Raw genomic sequence first — 18,724 nt, forward strand, 5'->3', positions numbered from 1 at the left:
ACACCCTCATGTGAGCAATCACCGCCTGCAAAGTCACCACCCAGATGCCCGCACAGACCCCCGCTGACGGAGACAAGCCCCCCACATATACACAGAGCAATATGCACAGCAGAGTGGCCCCTGGCCTGTGGAGGGCCCGGATAGCACTCACCGGGAGGAGGTGAAAAGGGATCCATTGACTCCTCCAAATGTAGACAGGGCGACGGAAATAGGCATGATCCAGGCCATGACCCCTAGGAGCTTCTCTCCAAAAGTCTGGGAGAGGAAACAAGAGGGTGAGCAGAAAAGGAGTTACAGCCTCCCACCCTCACTAAGTCTCTCTGGCTAAGATATTGGGGGAAAAGTGATAAGAACAAGCCATTATGTAGGCTGAGCGAGAAAAGGTATGTGAAGCTATAGACTAGTCTTCATGTGTTGAAAGGATATAAAATATTGGGGAGGGGGTCAGCTTCTTCTATATTCTCTGAGCCAAGTACAGACTCGATTTATAGCACATTTATATTTATATATAATTTATGGCACATTATGGGCGAGGGATTGCTGAGAAGAGCTCTCCTGCTGGGTGGGGCTAGCAATCATGTGAACAGGCTGCCAGGGGAAGTTTGAGGGCCTCTTTCTTTCCAATCTTCAGAGATAAGACACAGGATGACTGTGGCAGGGTGGGGTCATGGCCCAGGTGAAGCCACGTTGAGGGAACTGCCTGGCTTCCAAGTCTTTCTTGGATACCAAGGACCCCAGTGCCTTGGACCTGCAACGTCTCCTCCCCTAAAGAGCACAAACTGCACACATGTTTCCCTGATGACAAAAGGAGTCACGTTGTGCAGGTGAGGATGTGGAGGCAGAGAAAAATGGCACATCTTATGCAAGATTACGTCTTTCTGAGGAGGAGCCTGTCTCCTTTATACAAGCATCCCATTCAGAGTTTAAAGCGCCCTAGATCAGGAGTTGGCAAATTTTTTTCTATAAAGGGTCAGATAGTAAATATTTCGGCTTTGCAGGCCACAGGGTGTCTATGGCAATGGCTCAGTTCTGCTGTTGTAGCTGGCTGTTACAGCCTGGCTGTCCATTTGCTCCTGGGCACCTGAAGCTGTGGCTTTTGCCCTGAGGACTTGGGATGAATTCCATTTCACCAATCCAGGGATCAGGGGACAGTGAGTGGGGCTAAACCGGCAAGTCTTTCAACATTCCTGGTCTGAGGGAGTGCAAATTTGATTTCTTTTTTTTTTTTAATTGAAGTATAGCTGATTTACAATGGTTCAGGTGTACAGCAAAGTGATTCAGTTACATGTGTCTATCCATCTATTCTTTTTCAGATTTTTTCCATGATAGGCTACTGTAAGATTTTGAATATAGTTCCCTGTGCTATACAGTAGGACCTTGTTGTTACCTACTTTATATATAGTAGCATGTATCTGCAAATCCCAGCTTCCTAATTTATCCCTCCCTGAGTTTGATGTCTTACCACAGCAACTGCGTTTGATGCCAGCAGCTCCTGGGGGGACATTGCAGTGACATAAGCGACATTGGCAAAGACATACACAAATGTGACCAGTGGGATGGAGATGAAGATGGCTCTGGGAAGGTTCCTGTAGAGGGAGAGGAGGTGAGAGAGGAAAGGCCTGGTACCTGGGACCACCTGCCTCATCATGGGGTCCAGGGAGCGCCTTCTGTCTTTCTAACACCAGGCTGACACTGCAGCCTTCTGTGATGCTCCCTCTCCCCAGGGGGTGGATTTGTCTCCATATGGGCAGGATGATTGAAAGGAAATGGAGCAGCTTAGGCTGGGAATATGCTCCACTCCTGTTGAATTCTCTCTGATCAGAATTTCCACAACACACACCCCTGCCCCCTCTTCAAGACACAAAGACCTGCCTGTCATGGGACAGGTAAGTAAGATGCTTGGAATCCTCTCAGGGCACATTTCATTCTCTAAGGCAGTGGTGTTACCTCAGCACCGTTTTCCTCTTTTAACCTGCTCTGGGATGGTCACTGGGTCATTTTTCTGCTGGCAGGGTGGGTGATAAATGGTCTAAATTCCTGGGAAATGAACTGTCTCTTCAGGATAGACCAGGTCACAGTCAGAAGGGGGCTGAGGGGAGAAGTAGACAGTGGTCACCTGGCTCCCTCTTTCCATGAATTATCGTGGAAGCTGTTACTGAAAATCATTTTACCATATATATAATCGAGGATTTATTTCTGGCTATTTTATTCTGTTGGTCTATATGTTTCTGGTAAGGCAGTACCATGCCCTTTTTTTTTTTTCTTTCATGGAGGTACTGAGGATCGATCCCAGGACCTCATGCATGTTAAGCATGTGCTCTACTGCTGAGCTATACCCACTCTGCTGGCTCCCTCTTTCCAGAGGCAGGTGCTGTGGGTTTTGAAGGGAAAGAGGGGAGAGCTGGGCTATTGCAACTCACTTGTAGGGATCAACAAGTTCCTCAGTCACGTAATTCAGAAAGTTCCAGCCTCCATAGGCAAAGGAGCCCTGAAGGAAAGCCAGCGCGATGAGGCCGATGTCGGGTTCTTGGAAATTCTCAAATGCATTCTTTGGCTCCAGCCAGAAGTATTGTCCTGTGGACAGGGGCAGGAGGCTGCTCAGAGAGACACGTCAGAGGCCCGGCAGCCCCTAGTCCCGGTCTCCAGTGAGCCTCACATATTGGAGAACTAGGCCAAAAGGAGCAGAGAAATACGGGTTCAGGACCCCCCTTGAACCCGGTAGCCATGAGTCCAAATGGGGACTCAGGTTCAAAGCACAGCTATGAATGCTCCTTTTTCAAAAGGCAAAGTTCCTTGGGAGGAAAGGCCGGGGAGGTTGCTAGTCAGGGCAGGGTAAATTGGAGCTGGCTTGCTAGGAGGATTTGGAGGGTTGGAGTCACTGTCAGTGTCCACATTCTTATGAAGACAGCATCAAGAACAAATGACACTCAAACAAAGCTTCCAAGATGCTGTTATTAGCTCAAGCTTGTTCTATTTTCTTTGTCAATATCCACTAGTCTCTCCCTAAGGCATGTGTTTGGTCTCCCTTTTCATGGCGTAGGTCTCCTGAAGGCAGGGGTCCTGCAGTGAAGAGCTTTTCAATTGCCTTCCCAGCCCTCAGCACACAGTGTCCTGCACACAGTGGGCCCTCAAGAAAGGCTGCTGAGTAAGGTGATAGTGAGATACTGCGTAGCTGACCACACTTTACATCTTCGTCTCTACTCGAGCATTTGGACAGGAAATAAGGAGATGAGAGTGATCAGGAGAAAGTATTGGGACCAGATTGGGAGGGACTCACTATCTTTGAAAAGACAGCCCAGTGATTCCTTTAAGTCTAAATTGCTGGAAATAATATAACCTGCTAAATAATTTAATCTAACGGATGAAAATAATTAAGCACGTTATATAGCAGAACCTTAATTCTGTTTCCTGGAGTCAAAATCCAGGCACCTCACATTGCCTCCAGGACTTGGGGGGGTGAGGGGGAGGTCTCTCTGTTAGTCATTTGACTTTCTCTAGGAGGCAGTGACACTGGGCAGAGCCTAGTGCTGCCACGGGTCCCATGGAAACCAAATATAGACTCGGGCTTGGAAAGGACCAAATCCAATGGAGAATGTTGGCAGGGGCCCCAGGAATGTAGAGCTCTCTCTTGTAGAGATTACGAGTAATTTGGAAACATATAAAAATGTCCTCTGTCTCCCATTTTAAGATGTGGACAAGACACAGTATAAGATACCAAGAGCTTCCCTGGAGCTGGGACAAAAGGGCAACAGGAGTCCAAAGATCTGGAATCTTCTCCTACCTGTGTTGGAGCCATGAGGGCAGCATGGGAGGACTAAACTCTGCACACCAGAGGGGGCCGTCCCAACTCCCAGCCACCCTGGGGGAGATAGTTTCTCATCCCCTTTGTCAAGCAAGGGAAGAAGAGAAGTCATTCAAGGACAGGTTTGGGAAATCTCAGGGTGTGCACACATCCAAAGACAGTGTGAGGGGTGTGTACATGTACGGGGGCAGGGCAAGTTCTGAAGACACTCACCTTTGCAGATCTGTACAACTCCCATGATGATGATCAGGCCCAGCGCCAGGAGCTTCCCAGCTGTGAACACATCTTGAACCCGGGTGGCCCACCGCACACTGGCACAGTTGACCCATGTGAGGAGCACTGAAATGACAGACCCCCAAACATACCCTCAGAGCCAGAATGAGGCTCCAAGACACCCTCTGCATACAAGCAGAAATGTTCCTTGCTCCTGATACAAGATTGTAACAGGTGAGCCAATGCCACAAGCTCAGCCCCAGTGTCCAGAAACCTTGGCTAGGTTAGTAGGTTAGGTTACAAATGGGGATTACGTGCCATGACTCAGAGCTTGGTCAGGACACGCCCTGCCTAGGGCTGGAAGCCAGCAGCGGGCATTGGCTTTGGAGAAAAACCAGCGTCTCATCAGGGCATGAGTGTGGGCTCTGTTTTCAAGATATTGTATGTTCAAGAGGAGCCCTGAGCGACTGGTACGATCCTGGATGTCATCTTCCTGAACCTGATTTTAGGAAGAGGTTTATTTTATTTAATTATTTAATTGACGTGTAGTTGGTTTACAATGTTGTGTTAATTTCTGGTGTACAGTACAGTGATTCAGTTACATATGTGTGTGTGTGTGTGTGTATATATATTCCTTTTCATATTCTTTTTCATTATAGGCTATTACAAGAGGAAAGAGGTTTAGATGAATCTATTGTTACTCAGGTTTATCAAGGTATATGTTACACATAGTAAAATTCACTTTTGTAAGCGTACAGTTTGATGAGATTTGACAAATGTATTCAGGTGTTTAATCACCACTACACTCTCTATATAGAACACTTCCAACACTTCAAAGGTTCTCTTGTATGTTGTGCTCCTTTGAGGTCAGTCTTTTTCCCCTACATCCCGAAACCACCAATTTGATTTCTATTCCTATGGTTTTACCTTTTTCAGAATGTCACATAAATGAAATCATACAGTATATAGCCTTTTCTCTCTGACTTATTTCAGTTAACATGGTGCTTTTGAGATCCATTCATGTTGCTGAATATACTATAGTTCCTTTTTATTGTCAAATAATGCTCCTTTATATGAATGTATCAGTTTTCTATTCATCTACTGGTGGACATCTGGATGGCTCCCAGTTGGGGGCTATTATAAATAAAGCTGCCATAAACACTGGCACAGAAGTCTCTGAGTGGATTGTAGAGGTCTTTGACTAGAGTGTTCATTTCTTTTGAGTAAATACCCAGGAATGGGATTTTGGGTCATAAGTGAATGTATGTTTAACTTTGTAAGAAACTGCCAGACTGTTTTCCAAAGTGGTTCTATCATTTTGCATTCCCACCAGCAATGTGCTTTCCTGTTGCTCTGCATCCTTGCCAGCATTTGGTATTGTCAGCTTCGAAAGCTTGACTCTTCTAAAGGAGTCTGTGGTGGTATTTCATTGAGGCTTTGATTTACATTTCCCAAGAGACTAAGGATGTTGAGCATGATTTCATGTGCTTATTTGCCACCATCCTGATATCTTTGGTGGCCTGGAGGGCTAGAAGTCATAGGCTCCCAACAGAAATGCCAACATGATGGAACCTCCAAGGGCTGGCTGAAGGCTCAGAGGCTGAGCACTAGGACACTGTTACCACCACACTCCCTAAGCAACCCATGGGAGCCCTGGGGCTGCAGGAAGGGGACTCAACTTCCTGGTGGTTATGAAGTGCTTGAGAATAAAGGAAAAAAAATTAAAATCTTCTTGCTTCCCCTTCCCCTGAAACAGTGACCAGTACCCCTCTAGTTCTCCAAGGGTACAAGCCATATGTATAAAAGCACGAGACTCTATACTTTCTTCAAGCTTTTAATCAGGCCTCTGACTTCCCTTGAACAGTTGATCAAGTTACATCAATACCTTATCCTTAAACTGCGCTTTTACTTTTCAAGTATTTTCCAACCTTCCTTGATTCAGAGCACACTTCTGCAGGCTAAGGACCTGACATTATTATCCATCTGTAACCTTCCTCCTTGCCCTGTTTCTACCTGGCAAGCTCCTTCTCATCTTTCAAGACCCAGTTCAAATGTACCTGTACTGTGAGTCTTTATTATTTTATTTATTCCTGACAAGGTGCCTGCCAGGTAAGATGTATCAGCCGTGTTTTATAGACAAGGAACAAAGTTCATCCCTCCTCTCTATTCCCAGATCACTTTGTTAATATCTAAGGTTGGTACTTTTTTTTTTTGTATTATAATTATCTGTTTCTTTTACTCTGTCTCCTTGTAGACTAGAAGGGCAGGACTGTGACTTTTCCAAATTTTTAATCCCAGGGCATATCACTGGTACCTGCAAATAGTAGGTGCTCAACAAATATTTCATATTCAAAGAAAATGCCACAATTCATTAATCCTTCAATCTCATCTCAGTCTGCATGTTCCATGCACACCAATCGCCCTAGGAATCTCCTCAGTTGGTTTCAGAGTCAAAAGGGCAGCAGGAAGCTTAACTTCGAGGGTAGGAACTCTTGGCTCACGGTGGAGGAGCTTTTGCCCAAGACGGTGTCATATAAGGGAAACCACATCATGTTGTCCAAGGTAGGATTTTGAGTACCGGAAGTGGGAGAACATTTTGTAGATGTTCCGAGGGACGGAGATGTTCTGATATGTACACTTTGGTTTATCTTACTCAATTCAATAAAGAGTTCAGGATCACATGCCTGGTAACAGTTCAACCTAAATCACTCTAAACTACTGGGCCTGTAATCGCAACTTCTCCCCGGGGGCCCTGAAGCATGCTTGGTATAAGGCTGGGCATCTGGGACCTGGGAGTTCAAACAGATACAAACAATAGTGACTAAAGGATAAAGGAGGCTGCTCTATGAAAGGAAGATTAGGAAACAAAACCCTTGTGGCTCCAGGATAGGGAAGGACTACAGAATAAGGAACTAGATCTCATCAAGCAGAGAAGAAAATCATTCTCACTGAGGGGAGGAGAGGGCAGGGCCTGGAGGAGGAATGTGCTGGGATAGAAAATGTAAACAGGACCTATCTAGGCAGCTAGAGAGACTTCTTCACCCTGTTCCCTGGGGGATGGGAGAGGTTTGAAGGAAGGGGCAATTTGTCATATTAACTTGCTGTGGGTGCCTTCTGTCCCTCCTGAGCTAATCCCCACAAGAACCCAGCCTTTGACTAATATTTAACTTTTAGCCTTTTCAGGGAACTTTCAGACATAAAAGAGAAATCCTGACAATGGGATGGGGGAGACAGGCTGCCTGATCTCCCTGGAACAATGGCGGCAGGCCTCTTCTGATCCTCCGCCCTGCAGTTGGCCAACACAGCATGTGACTGTGGGGAAAGAGGGCATTTTCAGTCTCCCTGTACCACAGGACAGCGTCCCTCACAGCGGGCTGAAACTCGAGCCTCCATCCGGAAAGGAAAGGTCAGTGAGGGAAGGCAACACTTGCCAAGACCCTGCCCTGCTCAGGCGTCCTGCCTCTGCCTGTCTGTGCCCAGCACCCTTCTGCTGCTGATGGCTACGTGCCCTCTCTCTTCTTAGCAAGACCCTGAATTCTACATGCTTGAGATACAGTGACCTCAGGGAAGCCACATGAAGATGGGGACCAGTGGCCACTGCAGATTGAGATGTGAGGGTCTTCATCCATCTACCTACCCATCCATCCATCCATCCAACCAACCATTATCTACAAAGAACCTACAAGTTCTAGATACTCTGGTGAGGGGTGTTATAAACAAGACACAAGTCCTTTCCTGTGATCAGGAAGTTGACACTGTAAGAGGGGAGATGGCTGAGCTAAAAGGTGATCACAAAGCAATATGGTGTCAGTAGAGCTCTTCACAGAAGCTGGCAGGCAACTGTGAGGAGCCCCTAGTCCTGCTCAGGGAAGTCAGAGATGCTTCCTATAGGTAGGAAAGAGCGCAGTAACAGAGAATTTTATAATTGGGGGCTAGCCGGACAAAACAAACAAGAAGGCATAAGACTCTGGTTCTAGTCCATTGCAGTCTGGCTGGGGGGTGGGGGGGGTGGCTGCTTCTCTAGACGGCCCTCTGGAACCTCAGCCTTCTCTGTATTTCTTTAGTGTTTTCTCCTCTTTTTCTTTTCTTTCCATTCTGTTTCCTGGCTTTAAAAAAATAGGTGAAAAGGCTATCAAGAAGATGAGACTTCAAGAAGATGCTGAAGTCAGGGCTTGGTTACTTAATCTGCCCAGTTTGAAAAGCTTAATGTCAAAGTGACAAGAGGGATACCAAAAAAAAAAAAAAAAAAAAAAAAGAGAGAGAGAGACAGGCAGGTCTCAGAACCCAGTAATCTCATGCCCTGCCCAGAGCCCAGGGCCTAGCAACTGCCAAGCAGGAGAGGTGGGCTCAAAGCCTCCTGCCCATGGGGAAGCTGCGGAACTGGCAGGGACGCAGAGTCCTTGTCAGACCCATGACAGTGCAGATTCCATCGCTGACCTGGAATGTGTCCACTGTGGAGAGGGTGAGTAAGCGCCTGCTCCCTGTGGAGAGGTACCCCTAAGCCCCAGCCCAGCCCTCATCCTCATATTCTGATCCCTGGGGAGTCACAGAAGCCTCTCATTCACTTCTTCCCCTTGACAATGACATCAGAACTCATGGGGCCTGTGACAGGCAGAATAATCACCTTCCCAAAAATGTCAACATCCTAATCTTGTGAATATTACCTTGCAAAAGGAATTTCACAAATGTGATTAAAGAGCTTCAAGTGGAGAGGTTATCCTGGATTATCTTAGTAGGCCCAGTGTCATCATAAGAATCCTTATTACAGGGAGGCAGGAGGGTCAGAGTTAGAAAGGGAGATGTAATGATGGAAAACAGAGGTCAGAGACAGAAAGAAAGAGAGGTGTGAGTGCTCGCTTCAGCTGCACATGTACTAAAATTGGAACAATACAGAGACGAATACCTCCCTGCACGTGGATGACACACAAATGTGTGAAGTCTTCCATATTTTTATAGAAAACAAACTTATGAATACCAAAGGGGAAGAGGAGGGAGATATAAATTAAGAGTTTGGGATTAGCAGATACACACTACAATATACAAAATAGATAAACAACAGGTCCTACTGTATAGCACAGGGAACTATATTTAATATCTTTTAATAGCCTATAATGAAAAGAATATGAAAAGGAATATGTGTGTGTATATATATATATATATATATATAAATGAACCACTATGCTGTACACCAGAAACTAACACATTGTAAATCAACTATACTTCAACTAAAAAAAAAACAGAGAGAGTGATTTGAAGATGCTATGCTGCTGGCTTTGAAGACAGAGGAAGGGGCCATGAGCCAAAGAATACAGATGACTTCTAGAAGCTGGGAGAGGCAAGGAAACAATTCTCCCCAGAGCTTCCAGAAGGGACACAGCCTTGCTGACACCTTGAATTTAGGACTCCAGAATGGTAAGGTAATAAAATCTCTGTAGTTTACTCAGTTTGTGGTAATTTGTTACAGCAGTGATAAGAAACACATACAGCGCCAGATGCCACGCAGAAAGAAAGCAGGGGGCATACTCTTCAAAGGGAAAAGCTTTTCAAGAGCCACCAGGCAGCACACACCAGGACCCCAAAAGAGTGCCCGTCACAGGCCTTGCACAACCCCAGGTGGAGGGAAGAGTAGGGGCACTCTGGGTGCGGGCAGTGAAAGCGAGGTCACCAATGTGCTGACCTGGTTGGCGAATTTCCACATCACACGCAGCACATGACAGCATCCTGATGCTTGCACACACCCAGATCCTGTAGCTAGGTGTCACTGCCTCCTCTTCCTCCCCTTGGTAATTCAATATAGTAGTAAACAGGCTTGCCCTAAGGTAACTCTAGCTGTGCTTTTCGTCTCAGGAAAATTCAGGGCAAAAGACTCCCTATATCCCTGCTTCATCTGATCCTGGGTTCTCCAGTCTCCTCCATGGTCCATAACACTGCGGGTCCACATACGCAACCCAGATGTACAAACACAGGTCCAAGAGTTATAGACCTCTTGTAAGGTAGGTTCAGTGCCAGGATGTTCATAGACACAAGTCATTTGCTCTCTGCCCCCAGAAATGTGCTGCTCTCCTAACTTTACTGACCAGAGGCTACAACCAAAGGCCATAAAAGACGTCACGATGGAAAGCCAAGACATGAATGAACTCAGGAGTCCAGAGTCTGAGTTCACTCCTCCCGGTGGAGGGTAAGGATCAGCCCCACTGTGTGCTATCTTGTCAAGCATGACACCCCGTGCACTTCGGCAGAGCCCGCTCTGTGGCTTCCCCAGGTGGAGTCGATCAGCCGGAGGGGAGGCACATGAGGTCAAAGGATTACAAATATTGGAAGGAAAGAATAGGAACAACATTCTGGGGGAAATTTTACCTTAAATGGATACATTATAGACTATAGGTAAAAGAGGCAATTTAAAATCAATCTCTTGAGCTCAACATCGCTAATCACCAGGGAAATGCAAGTCAAAACCACAGTGAGATATCACCTCACGTCTGTCAGCATGGTTATCAACAAAAAGAACACAAATAACAAATGTTGGGGAGGATGTGAAGAAAATGGAACCCTTGCACATTGTTGGTGGGAATGTAAATTGGTGCAGTCACTGCAGGAAACAGTATGGAGGTTTCTCAAAAAACTAAAAGTAGAACTACCATATGACCCAGCAATTCCACTCCTGGGTCTATGTCCAAAAAAAACCCAAAAACACTAATTCAAAAAGATACATGCACCCCAATGTTCATAGCAACATTATTTATAATTGTCGAGATGTGGAAGCAACCTAAGTGTCCATCAACAGATGAACAGATAAAGAAGATGTGGTGTATGTACACAATGGAACACTACTCAGCCATAAAAAAGAATAAAATCTTGCCGTTTGCAGCAACATGGGTAAACTTGGAGGGTATTGCGCTAAGTGAAATGTCAGATGGAGAAATACAAAAATTATATGGTATCTCTTATATGTGGAGTCTAAAAAATACAACAAACTAGCGAATATAACAAAAAAGAAGCGGACTCACAGATAAAGAGAACAAACTAGTGGTTACCAGTGGGGAGAGGGAAGGGGGGAGGAGCAATATAAGGGTAAAGGAGTAAGAGGTACAAACTATTAGGTATAAAATAAGGATATACTGTACAACATGGGGAATATAACCAATATTTCATAGTAACCTTTAAATGGAATATAAATGGAATATAACCTTTAAAAAAGATAAAGGGATAAAACACTCCAATAGCAAAAAAAAAAATCAATCTCTCTAATCCATTTTGAAACAGAACATCTTCTTTACGAAAATTTTAAGAATGGATAAAGGAATTGTGGCACTGGTTTTAAGTCCTTACAGCCACCACAGAGCCAGGACTGTGACTTTATCACTCTTCCCCTCAGATCTGCCCAGTGACCCCTGGTGAGTGAAAAACCATGTGGGTTTCTGGTGTCTTTCTCAAGTGCAGAGCAAGCAAGTAGAGCTCAGAGCAGCCTGTGTGAGGAGTGAAGTAGTAATGATGGAAGTGGGTTGTGTAGCTTGGAAGGACGAAGGCACAGATGGCTCTCTCACAGATGGCAGCCTGGGCTGACTAACAGTCGTAGAACTTAGAACCCGGAGAACCCAGTGGCTGTGGCGCTCTTCCCTGTGCGGTCATGTCCTCTCTGGACAAGTCAGTCAAGCTCTTTAAGCCTCCCTTCCCTCTCTGTAAAATGGAAGTGTGGTCCATTTTAATCCCATAGGATGCCCTGCAACCTGTGTACTGTTGTATAAAATGTTAAGTGCTTATTCTAATTGTTCATAAACTAAGAAATAAGAACTCAAAAAGAGGGCATGATTTGCTCAGGATAATGCTGACAACTGGAAGCAAAGCACAGTGGACGGGGAAGGGGATGGTTGGGAGGGTTTTGGAGCCGCCACACTGCACATCAGGCCACATCTTGCATTGTTGCTTTGTTCTCCCTTGTTGCTTCCTCTGGTATCCCTGACCCTTCTCCTCAATTTCTAATCTGTTTCAACCTTTTCCTCAGGAGGACACTCATCCACAAATTACCTGTTCTGGGGTCCTTCAATCCAAGCTGTCTGGAAGTGTGGGCACAAAGGTGGATTAGGGGCTATGGGGCTGGGAAGCATAAGGATGAAGCATTGAACCAGGAGCCCAGATGTTCAAACATGTCCCTGTGCCTTGGTCTCCACAAGAAAGTTGCACCACCTTTAAAAATTATTGCCGGGAAGGAATGCCCTGCAGAAGGCAAGGAATGCTGTTGCTGCCGCTGCTGTGGAGAATGAAACTTCCCTGTTCTTTTGCAGTCCATGCTGCACATACAGCCGTTAACAACACTCTACTGGCCAGGACAATCTTAAGATCCTATACCTGCCCGGAACACAGTAGGTGCTAATGCTTACTGACTAGAGGATGGACAGATGAATAAATCTATTCAGAAAATACCAGGAAGGGTGCACAGGAGCCATTGTGCTTCTCTCGGGAGAAATATCAGGGTTTTAACATCACAGGGTAGCCCCATGAAGCAGAGCAGGCAAGTACCTGTGAGGCTAGACAGTGTTGAGGGGAGGGTACATATCATAGCTGCTTCTCCTTCCCCTGAGAAAGCTCACAAAGCACCGGCTGACCCCAGACACCACTGGATAACTGTCTTAAGATCCTCCCTTGCTTCTGGACACAGGATGCTGGCTTGTTGCTGAGCTGGACTGGCAAAGGGTCATTTTGTCTTTATCAGAGGGCCAATGAACACTTTCCGGCACGGATGCCCAAACCAATCCTCACTCCTTTTGCCAAGCCAGCTTCTACTCCATGAACCACACTGTTGTGGCCTGATGAGTGAAAGTCAGGAAGGGGCCAGCCACCTGGACGGGGGCCGGGTTGACTGCTGTAAGAACTGTGCTCAGAAGAATGACCCACATGGGGCTCACTCATAGACAGCTCTTGGTACTGAAGGGAGATATCTGAGGCCTGCACTCTACTACCCAGAGGCATGTTTCCAGCCTCATGGGCAATCAGAGAGACTCAGAACCTCATTTTATTTTATATTGATTTTGGGGGGGGGAATTATTTATTATTTTAATGGAGATACTGGGAATTGAGCCCAGGACCTCAGGCATGCTAGGCATGCACTCTATCACTGAGCTATACCTTCCCTCTCAGAACCTTATTTTATATGTTAAATGAAGTAAGATCCCTGCTAGTTAGTTCCACAGACAGGACTCCCCCCACCCCAGTCCCTCTGCCACTCCATTCCCAGTTGCTTATTCTGCCACTACACCAGCCTTTCTTTTATCACATGCACATTACTCTTCTTTCCCTTCTTCCACTCCCGTAGTGTCTCTCTCCCTTGCTCCTGTCAGTGGTACCCACAGTCACTGCTGACAGTGCCACCTGGGGCTCCGAGTCTGTCACCTGAAGATGCTGGCCAGGTTGCTTTCTGGGCAGCAGGAAGTCAGATGCCAGTGTGAAAAGGGGGGAGACTAAGATGGCTGCTCCTCAGAAACCAAGAGCGTTGGGTTCATTGTCCCCAGGGTGTTAAAGACAATTATTTCTCACCAGCAAACTTGTTTTTCTGCCTTGTGGCCCTTCGTCTGGCCCCTTATCAACGTCACCATCACATTTCCCTCCAACTCCAGGACTCCATTTGGATTTCTTGGCCTTGTCAGCTCATACTTTTCTCAGGAGCAAGCTGGAGGCAGCTTGGAAAGGCTTGTTTCCCTTTAGCATTTCCAGAACCCGGCCTCTCTTTGTCTTTCCAGATAAGAGAAAACAGGCAGTAAAAATGCCCAGATTGCCAAAGTCCATAAAGACAGATGGTGAAGAAGTGAGGGAAAGAATGAGCATGAGACACAACGGGGAGGGGGAGGGGGGAGGAAGGAAGAGGAGGAAAATACACATCATCACAAGTGTGTGTGTGTGTGTGTGTGTGTGTGAGAGAGAGAGAGAGAGAGAGAGAGAGAGAGAGAGACGGCCAGGACAGAAAAAAGAAAGATGGAATGTACTGAAAACAGACAGCTGCTGAAAGGGAAGCTAGTGATGCCATACGGCAGAAATCAGAACACCCTGTTCCCCTGCAGAACTTCAAAATAAGCACCTTCCCGGGACGGAGTTCCCCAACCCTCTGAAGCAGCGGTAAATTTCACCTGGGTCACCGGCCTGCCAGAAGCGTTGGTTTCCTCGTCTCACCTTTTGCTGGGGCCTGCACTTCTCCGCCTTCTGCCACGCTCTGGCCAGCTCCCCCTGACCCCCTCCCTCTGGACCTGGCGCAAAAGGGGCGAGGTGGTGCCCCCCGACCAGTCCTCCCGGGGGTGCCCGCGCCCAGCCGCGGGGTGAGCCGGGCGCCGCCTGCCGCGGGGGGTGTGGCGACGCTCGGCTCTGCGATAGGCTGGCCCCGGGCGCCTTAGAAGGAATAGGGCACGTGTTTCTGATTGTGGAAAAGCTGCTTCCCTTGGCCTGCCTAACCTCAAGAGTTTCCAGATCGAGGGGGTAACCGGTGCCGGCTGCCAAAAGGCACCGATAGGCAAAGAAAACACGGGAGCCCTGTTTGAGTTCTAAGGCACGCAACCCAGAGGCTCTGATAAGGTTCCAGTTCTAGCCACGCAGGCCAGTCTAAGCTATCTTTTCTCCTCCTAGACCTCAGGGAGCCTGGGGGAAATGGGGGGTAAGAGTGAGGAGACACAGCCAGCTCCCTAGAATCCTTCTGGGCTCACCCAGGGTCGAGACATTTTTCATAGGAGTCCCAGAGCTGCATTATAAACTCTCAAGTCTCTACCTGCTTACAACAAAGGTTGGCATTACTGTAAATAACTCGACTGGCGAAAGACAAAGACATCAAACAGAGCAACAGCAACAATAACAAAATCAAAGCAGTCTTTCCCTATAAACTAAGCTTTGATCCCAGCTTCTGCAAGGTGCACAATAGGGCTTTGAAATAGATCTTGCCTACCACACTACAGCAAGTTTTCCCTTCTCCAGCCCTTTTCCTGTCAAAGCACTGGCAATGTTTGAGTAATCTCAGAAGCCCCTCTAAGGCGAGGAGGTGCTCTGAGCCTTCAGAATGGCCTCCCTCCTCCAAGAACAAATAAGCAGAGGAGGAGGGGCACACAGGTGCTCTGGAGGTTCTGGACATCCTGAATCACACAGTTTTTCCTGGACACTGCCAGCTAAGCTCCTGCCTGTGCTGCCCTACCCCCTTCCCTTCCCTTCCTTTCCTGGCTCTCTCTTCCCCTTCCTTCTTATCCTGATCTCTCCCCTCCAGTTGTCAGACCTGGAGTTTCTGCTGAATCACCATCCAGGACTTAGTTCAGCCAAGAAGCCTGAACACCCAGCTCAGCAATTTCCAAGAGCTGAGTAATTCTCTCTTCAGCATTAGCTAAACATGGCTTCTGAGCTGGGGTGGGGGAGAAGAGAAAAACGGAAGACAAAGTGGGAAAGCAGAGGAAACAGAATACAGCATGCTGGGCTACCTGGGGGAGCCCTAGTTTAGTCCTACTCATTACTTTTCAGCCGAGGTCTGAAAAATTTCAGTTATCTCATGGCCCAGTTCTCAGGGCCAAGAACAGTACATAGCACATCGTGGCCTTTGATAAATGTTTGCTGAATGAACGAAGTGTGATTCTCGTTTACATAACCCTTCCTGAAGGTCCCAAATCCACTTCTGTTCCAGAGCAGGCTTTTGAGCAGCATCCTGGAAGAACCACCCTGAGGAAGACTTCCAACCAAAGATCCTCTTAGCAGCTCAGGGATTTGGAGAGGACGTGGAAAGCAGAGAGAGAACACATTGTTAACTGCTCATCACAGATGCTGGAGACAGTTAAGGAGACATATATTTCATTTGAAACATATTTAATTTTGATTTGTAGAGCAACTAGATTTCTCCCTCCTTGTATTCAATCAGTTAACATGGCCAGCTGATTCTACTCCTAACTCTTTCTTGTTTTTGTCACCCTGTAACTCTGTTTTAATTACAGGCCACCACCTCTCTGGCCTGGCAAAATGCTTAGCCTGCTGACCTGTCTCTCTGCTTCAAGTGTCATGGTCTTGTCTTCACTCAAATGTGAATCTAATCACGTTACCTCTGCACAGAATCCTTCAGTGGTTCCCTGCTCCTTGGATGAAGCCTGCTCTTCTCCGCATGATACAGGGGACCCTTTAAGATCTGGTTCCTGCTCACCTGTTCAGCCTCACCTCTTGTCTCTCTCCTAGGCTCCACCCACACAAAAGCACTTGTTTTTCTCCAACGAGTCATTTCTTTCTTGACCCCAGGTCTTGCCTGTGCTCTTCCTTCTGTCAGGCTGTTCTATTGTACGCCCGTCTGGAGACTGCTTACTTACCTGTCAAGACCTAGCTTAATCTGGAACCTTCTCTAGCACTCCTCTCCCAACTCTGAAGCACTTTTCTCTGTGTGGCACACACTTTTGTCGTCACATTGTATTGTAATTATTTGTTTGTACATCAATCTTTTTGCTAGCCTTTAATCTCTCCCAATGCTCTGTAAATAATGCTTCACCTCTCTTCAACGTAGGAGCTCAATATGGTGATTAACTGATGGATTTGCAGTTTCTTTCTTTTTCCTTGGAAATCCACTTAAACAGGTGACCCTGATTTGTTCCTTCTGTCAGAAACCCGGTTTGGTGGGTTTTGTATTATTGTACCTGATTCCTGGCTGAAATTTTGGAATGGTGCTATGGGATCTGGGTCTGTTTGTGTGTTTGTATGTTGTCTATATTCATGTTTTACAGCTGTGTGGTACCTTCTACAAGTGGTATTGCCAAAATTAATTTGTAAAAGGGCTTTATTTTGCTGGCTTAAAGAAAATTAAGTGCTTATATAAATTCTCAGAAATATAAAAGAAACTAAACCAAATGAATTTCAGCTTCATGTGATTTGGAGAAATATTCAGTACTAAGTCTAGATTAAGTTTGTTGATTTAATTAATACAGACATGTCTCTAGAGTTATCAAGATTAAATATAATACTTCTATTGTACCTAGGTTTACTAAAAGTCAAATAAGATCATGTTTTCTCTGTTACAATATTGGTCAGCAAGAAAAATAACTTGGGACGATGCTTGACTTTGTCTAATGTCTCATGAAGAGTTTTGCTAAGTTAAATTAAATGATGGGAATTTATTGAGTGTCAAGATCGCTTCCAAATATGATAAAACACTGAAACATTAATTGTTAAACAAGTCAAAGTTTACTTACTTCTGTCTTATTACAGAAAAACTAAAGATGTTGGGGTTTATTAAAAACATGTCTTATACCACAATGAAAAAAAATTGTAATGAGGAAATGTATGTTTTTAGAAATTATATGTATTCATAAGTTTGCCAATCAAAAAAAAATTGGTATCACAGTTTACAATTTCTCAAAAAGCTGAAACAATTATCTTTTTTTCTCCCTACCTGATGCCTCAAACATTTGGAAACTCAGTGAGTTTTCCTATTTTCATGGCAATATAGTTATTTGCATAAGTTCAATAAAAATCTGTTTTCCTTATAACATGATACAATTGGAAACATTGGTTATATTACCAAGGCTTTGACTGAAATGTCATATTTGAGAGAGACATGCATAGAATCAGATACAATCAGATAGTTTTAAAGAATTAGGGTTGACTTTATGGAGCCATAAAGCCCCTTGGAAAAACAGCCTGGTACCTTGCCTTCAGGGTTCCCAGCAGCCTTACCAGGTGAGTAAAGAAGATCACTTCCTGGCAGGTGGAAGAACCTCAGGATATTTTGGGGACCTCATGGAGAAAAAAATTCACCCAAATCCATAGGTATTACAGGCAAAGCTAATGGAATGTCCTTGGTGTGGCTTCCTGGCCTCGAGAGACAATTAAAAGTTCAGTCTGATTCCTTATGACAAGTTCCAGCAAGGCATATTTAAAAAATGGCTATTCTTGCTGGACTTATGTAAAGTATCAGGCCAAGTTTAATAAAACTAAACTTATTTATTTTACAAACAAATTCGTTTTAATTTGGCTATCTCTGGTAAAAAGAAGGTGATTTTAGAGAGAAAATTACATTTCAATAGAAGGTATAGTACGTGCTTATATGAATATTAGATTCTAATTCTGTTAATCACCTTTGAGGTTTTGTTTTTCTACCTGTAAACTGAACTGGATCCTAAATTCTTCTAGTTTCCTCAAATATTTGGCTACAACTCTCCAAACTAACATTTTCAGTTTTTCTCTCATTTTTGACTTGAAACCATCAAAAACTAAAGCTGTCCTTTTCCCAAAGCCCTGCAAACTAAAACTGAACGACTTGATATAAACTTAAGACAGATCACCACAATGCCCACATTTAGACAATCTTTGTGCCTGTTGCTTTTGGGGGTTTATATGGGCGTGGTTGGTTAGGTTTGTTTATTTATTTATTTACTTACTTACTTAACGGAGGTACTGGGGATTGAACTCAGGACTTGTGCGCCCTAAGCATGCACTCCACACTGAGCTATACCCTCCTCCCCATGCCTATTGCTTTGCAAGCCACTCAGAAAGCTTGCCTGAACACCAGATGATATTATCAGAGACATTTCAAACTGCAAAAGATGCTTTGAACCTAACATCTAGAAATCTCAACTGGCAACTCTCAGGATTCAGACACTGGATTTATAATTTGCTCCAAGCATTAACCTCTATTTTTCTTTTGTCTCCATAGAAATGCCTCTTACCAAATATATGATTGCTTATCCCTCTGTGCCTAACTTTGAGTGCCCACCTGCA

General features: G+C 45.4%; 1 protein-coding gene and 1 non-coding gene across 7 annotated transcripts in view; one reads left to right on the forward strand and one right to left on the reverse strand.

The window, feature by feature from the left end:
* Positions 1–18,724, reverse strand: part of SLC7A8 (solute carrier family 7 member 8) — a 49,646-nt gene that overhangs the window by 9,373 nt on the left and 21,549 nt on the right. For 4 of the 6 annotated variants that reach the window (XM_031678853.2, XM_031678852.2, XM_072962827.1 and 1 more), the window contains 4 exons: positions 4,016–4,141; positions 2,421–2,574; positions 1,463–1,586; positions 152–255 (listed from right to left, as the gene is read on the reverse strand). In XM_031678853.2, coding sequence (XP_031534713.1) covers positions 152–255; positions 1,463–1,586; positions 2,421–2,574; positions 4,016–4,141 — 508 coding nt within the window. Of the gene's footprint in view, positions 1–151; positions 256–1,462; positions 1,587–2,420; positions 2,575–4,015; positions 4,142–14,133; positions 14,332–18,724 lie in introns of those variants that run through there. The other 2 variants (XM_015250412.3, XM_072962829.1) reach the window with 2 other exon arrangements.
* Positions 8,865–8,967, forward strand: LOC116281136 (U6 spliceosomal RNA). The gene has a single exon (XR_012074070.1). It is a non-coding gene; the product is annotated as a U6 spliceosomal RNA (small nuclear RNA).

This window comes from Vicugna pacos, chromosome 6 (assembly GCF_048564905.1).
Source record: "Vicugna pacos chromosome 6, VicPac4, whole genome shotgun sequence".
In the NCBI taxonomy this organism is placed as follows: Eukaryota; Metazoa; Chordata; class Mammalia; order Artiodactyla; family Camelidae; genus Vicugna; species Vicugna pacos.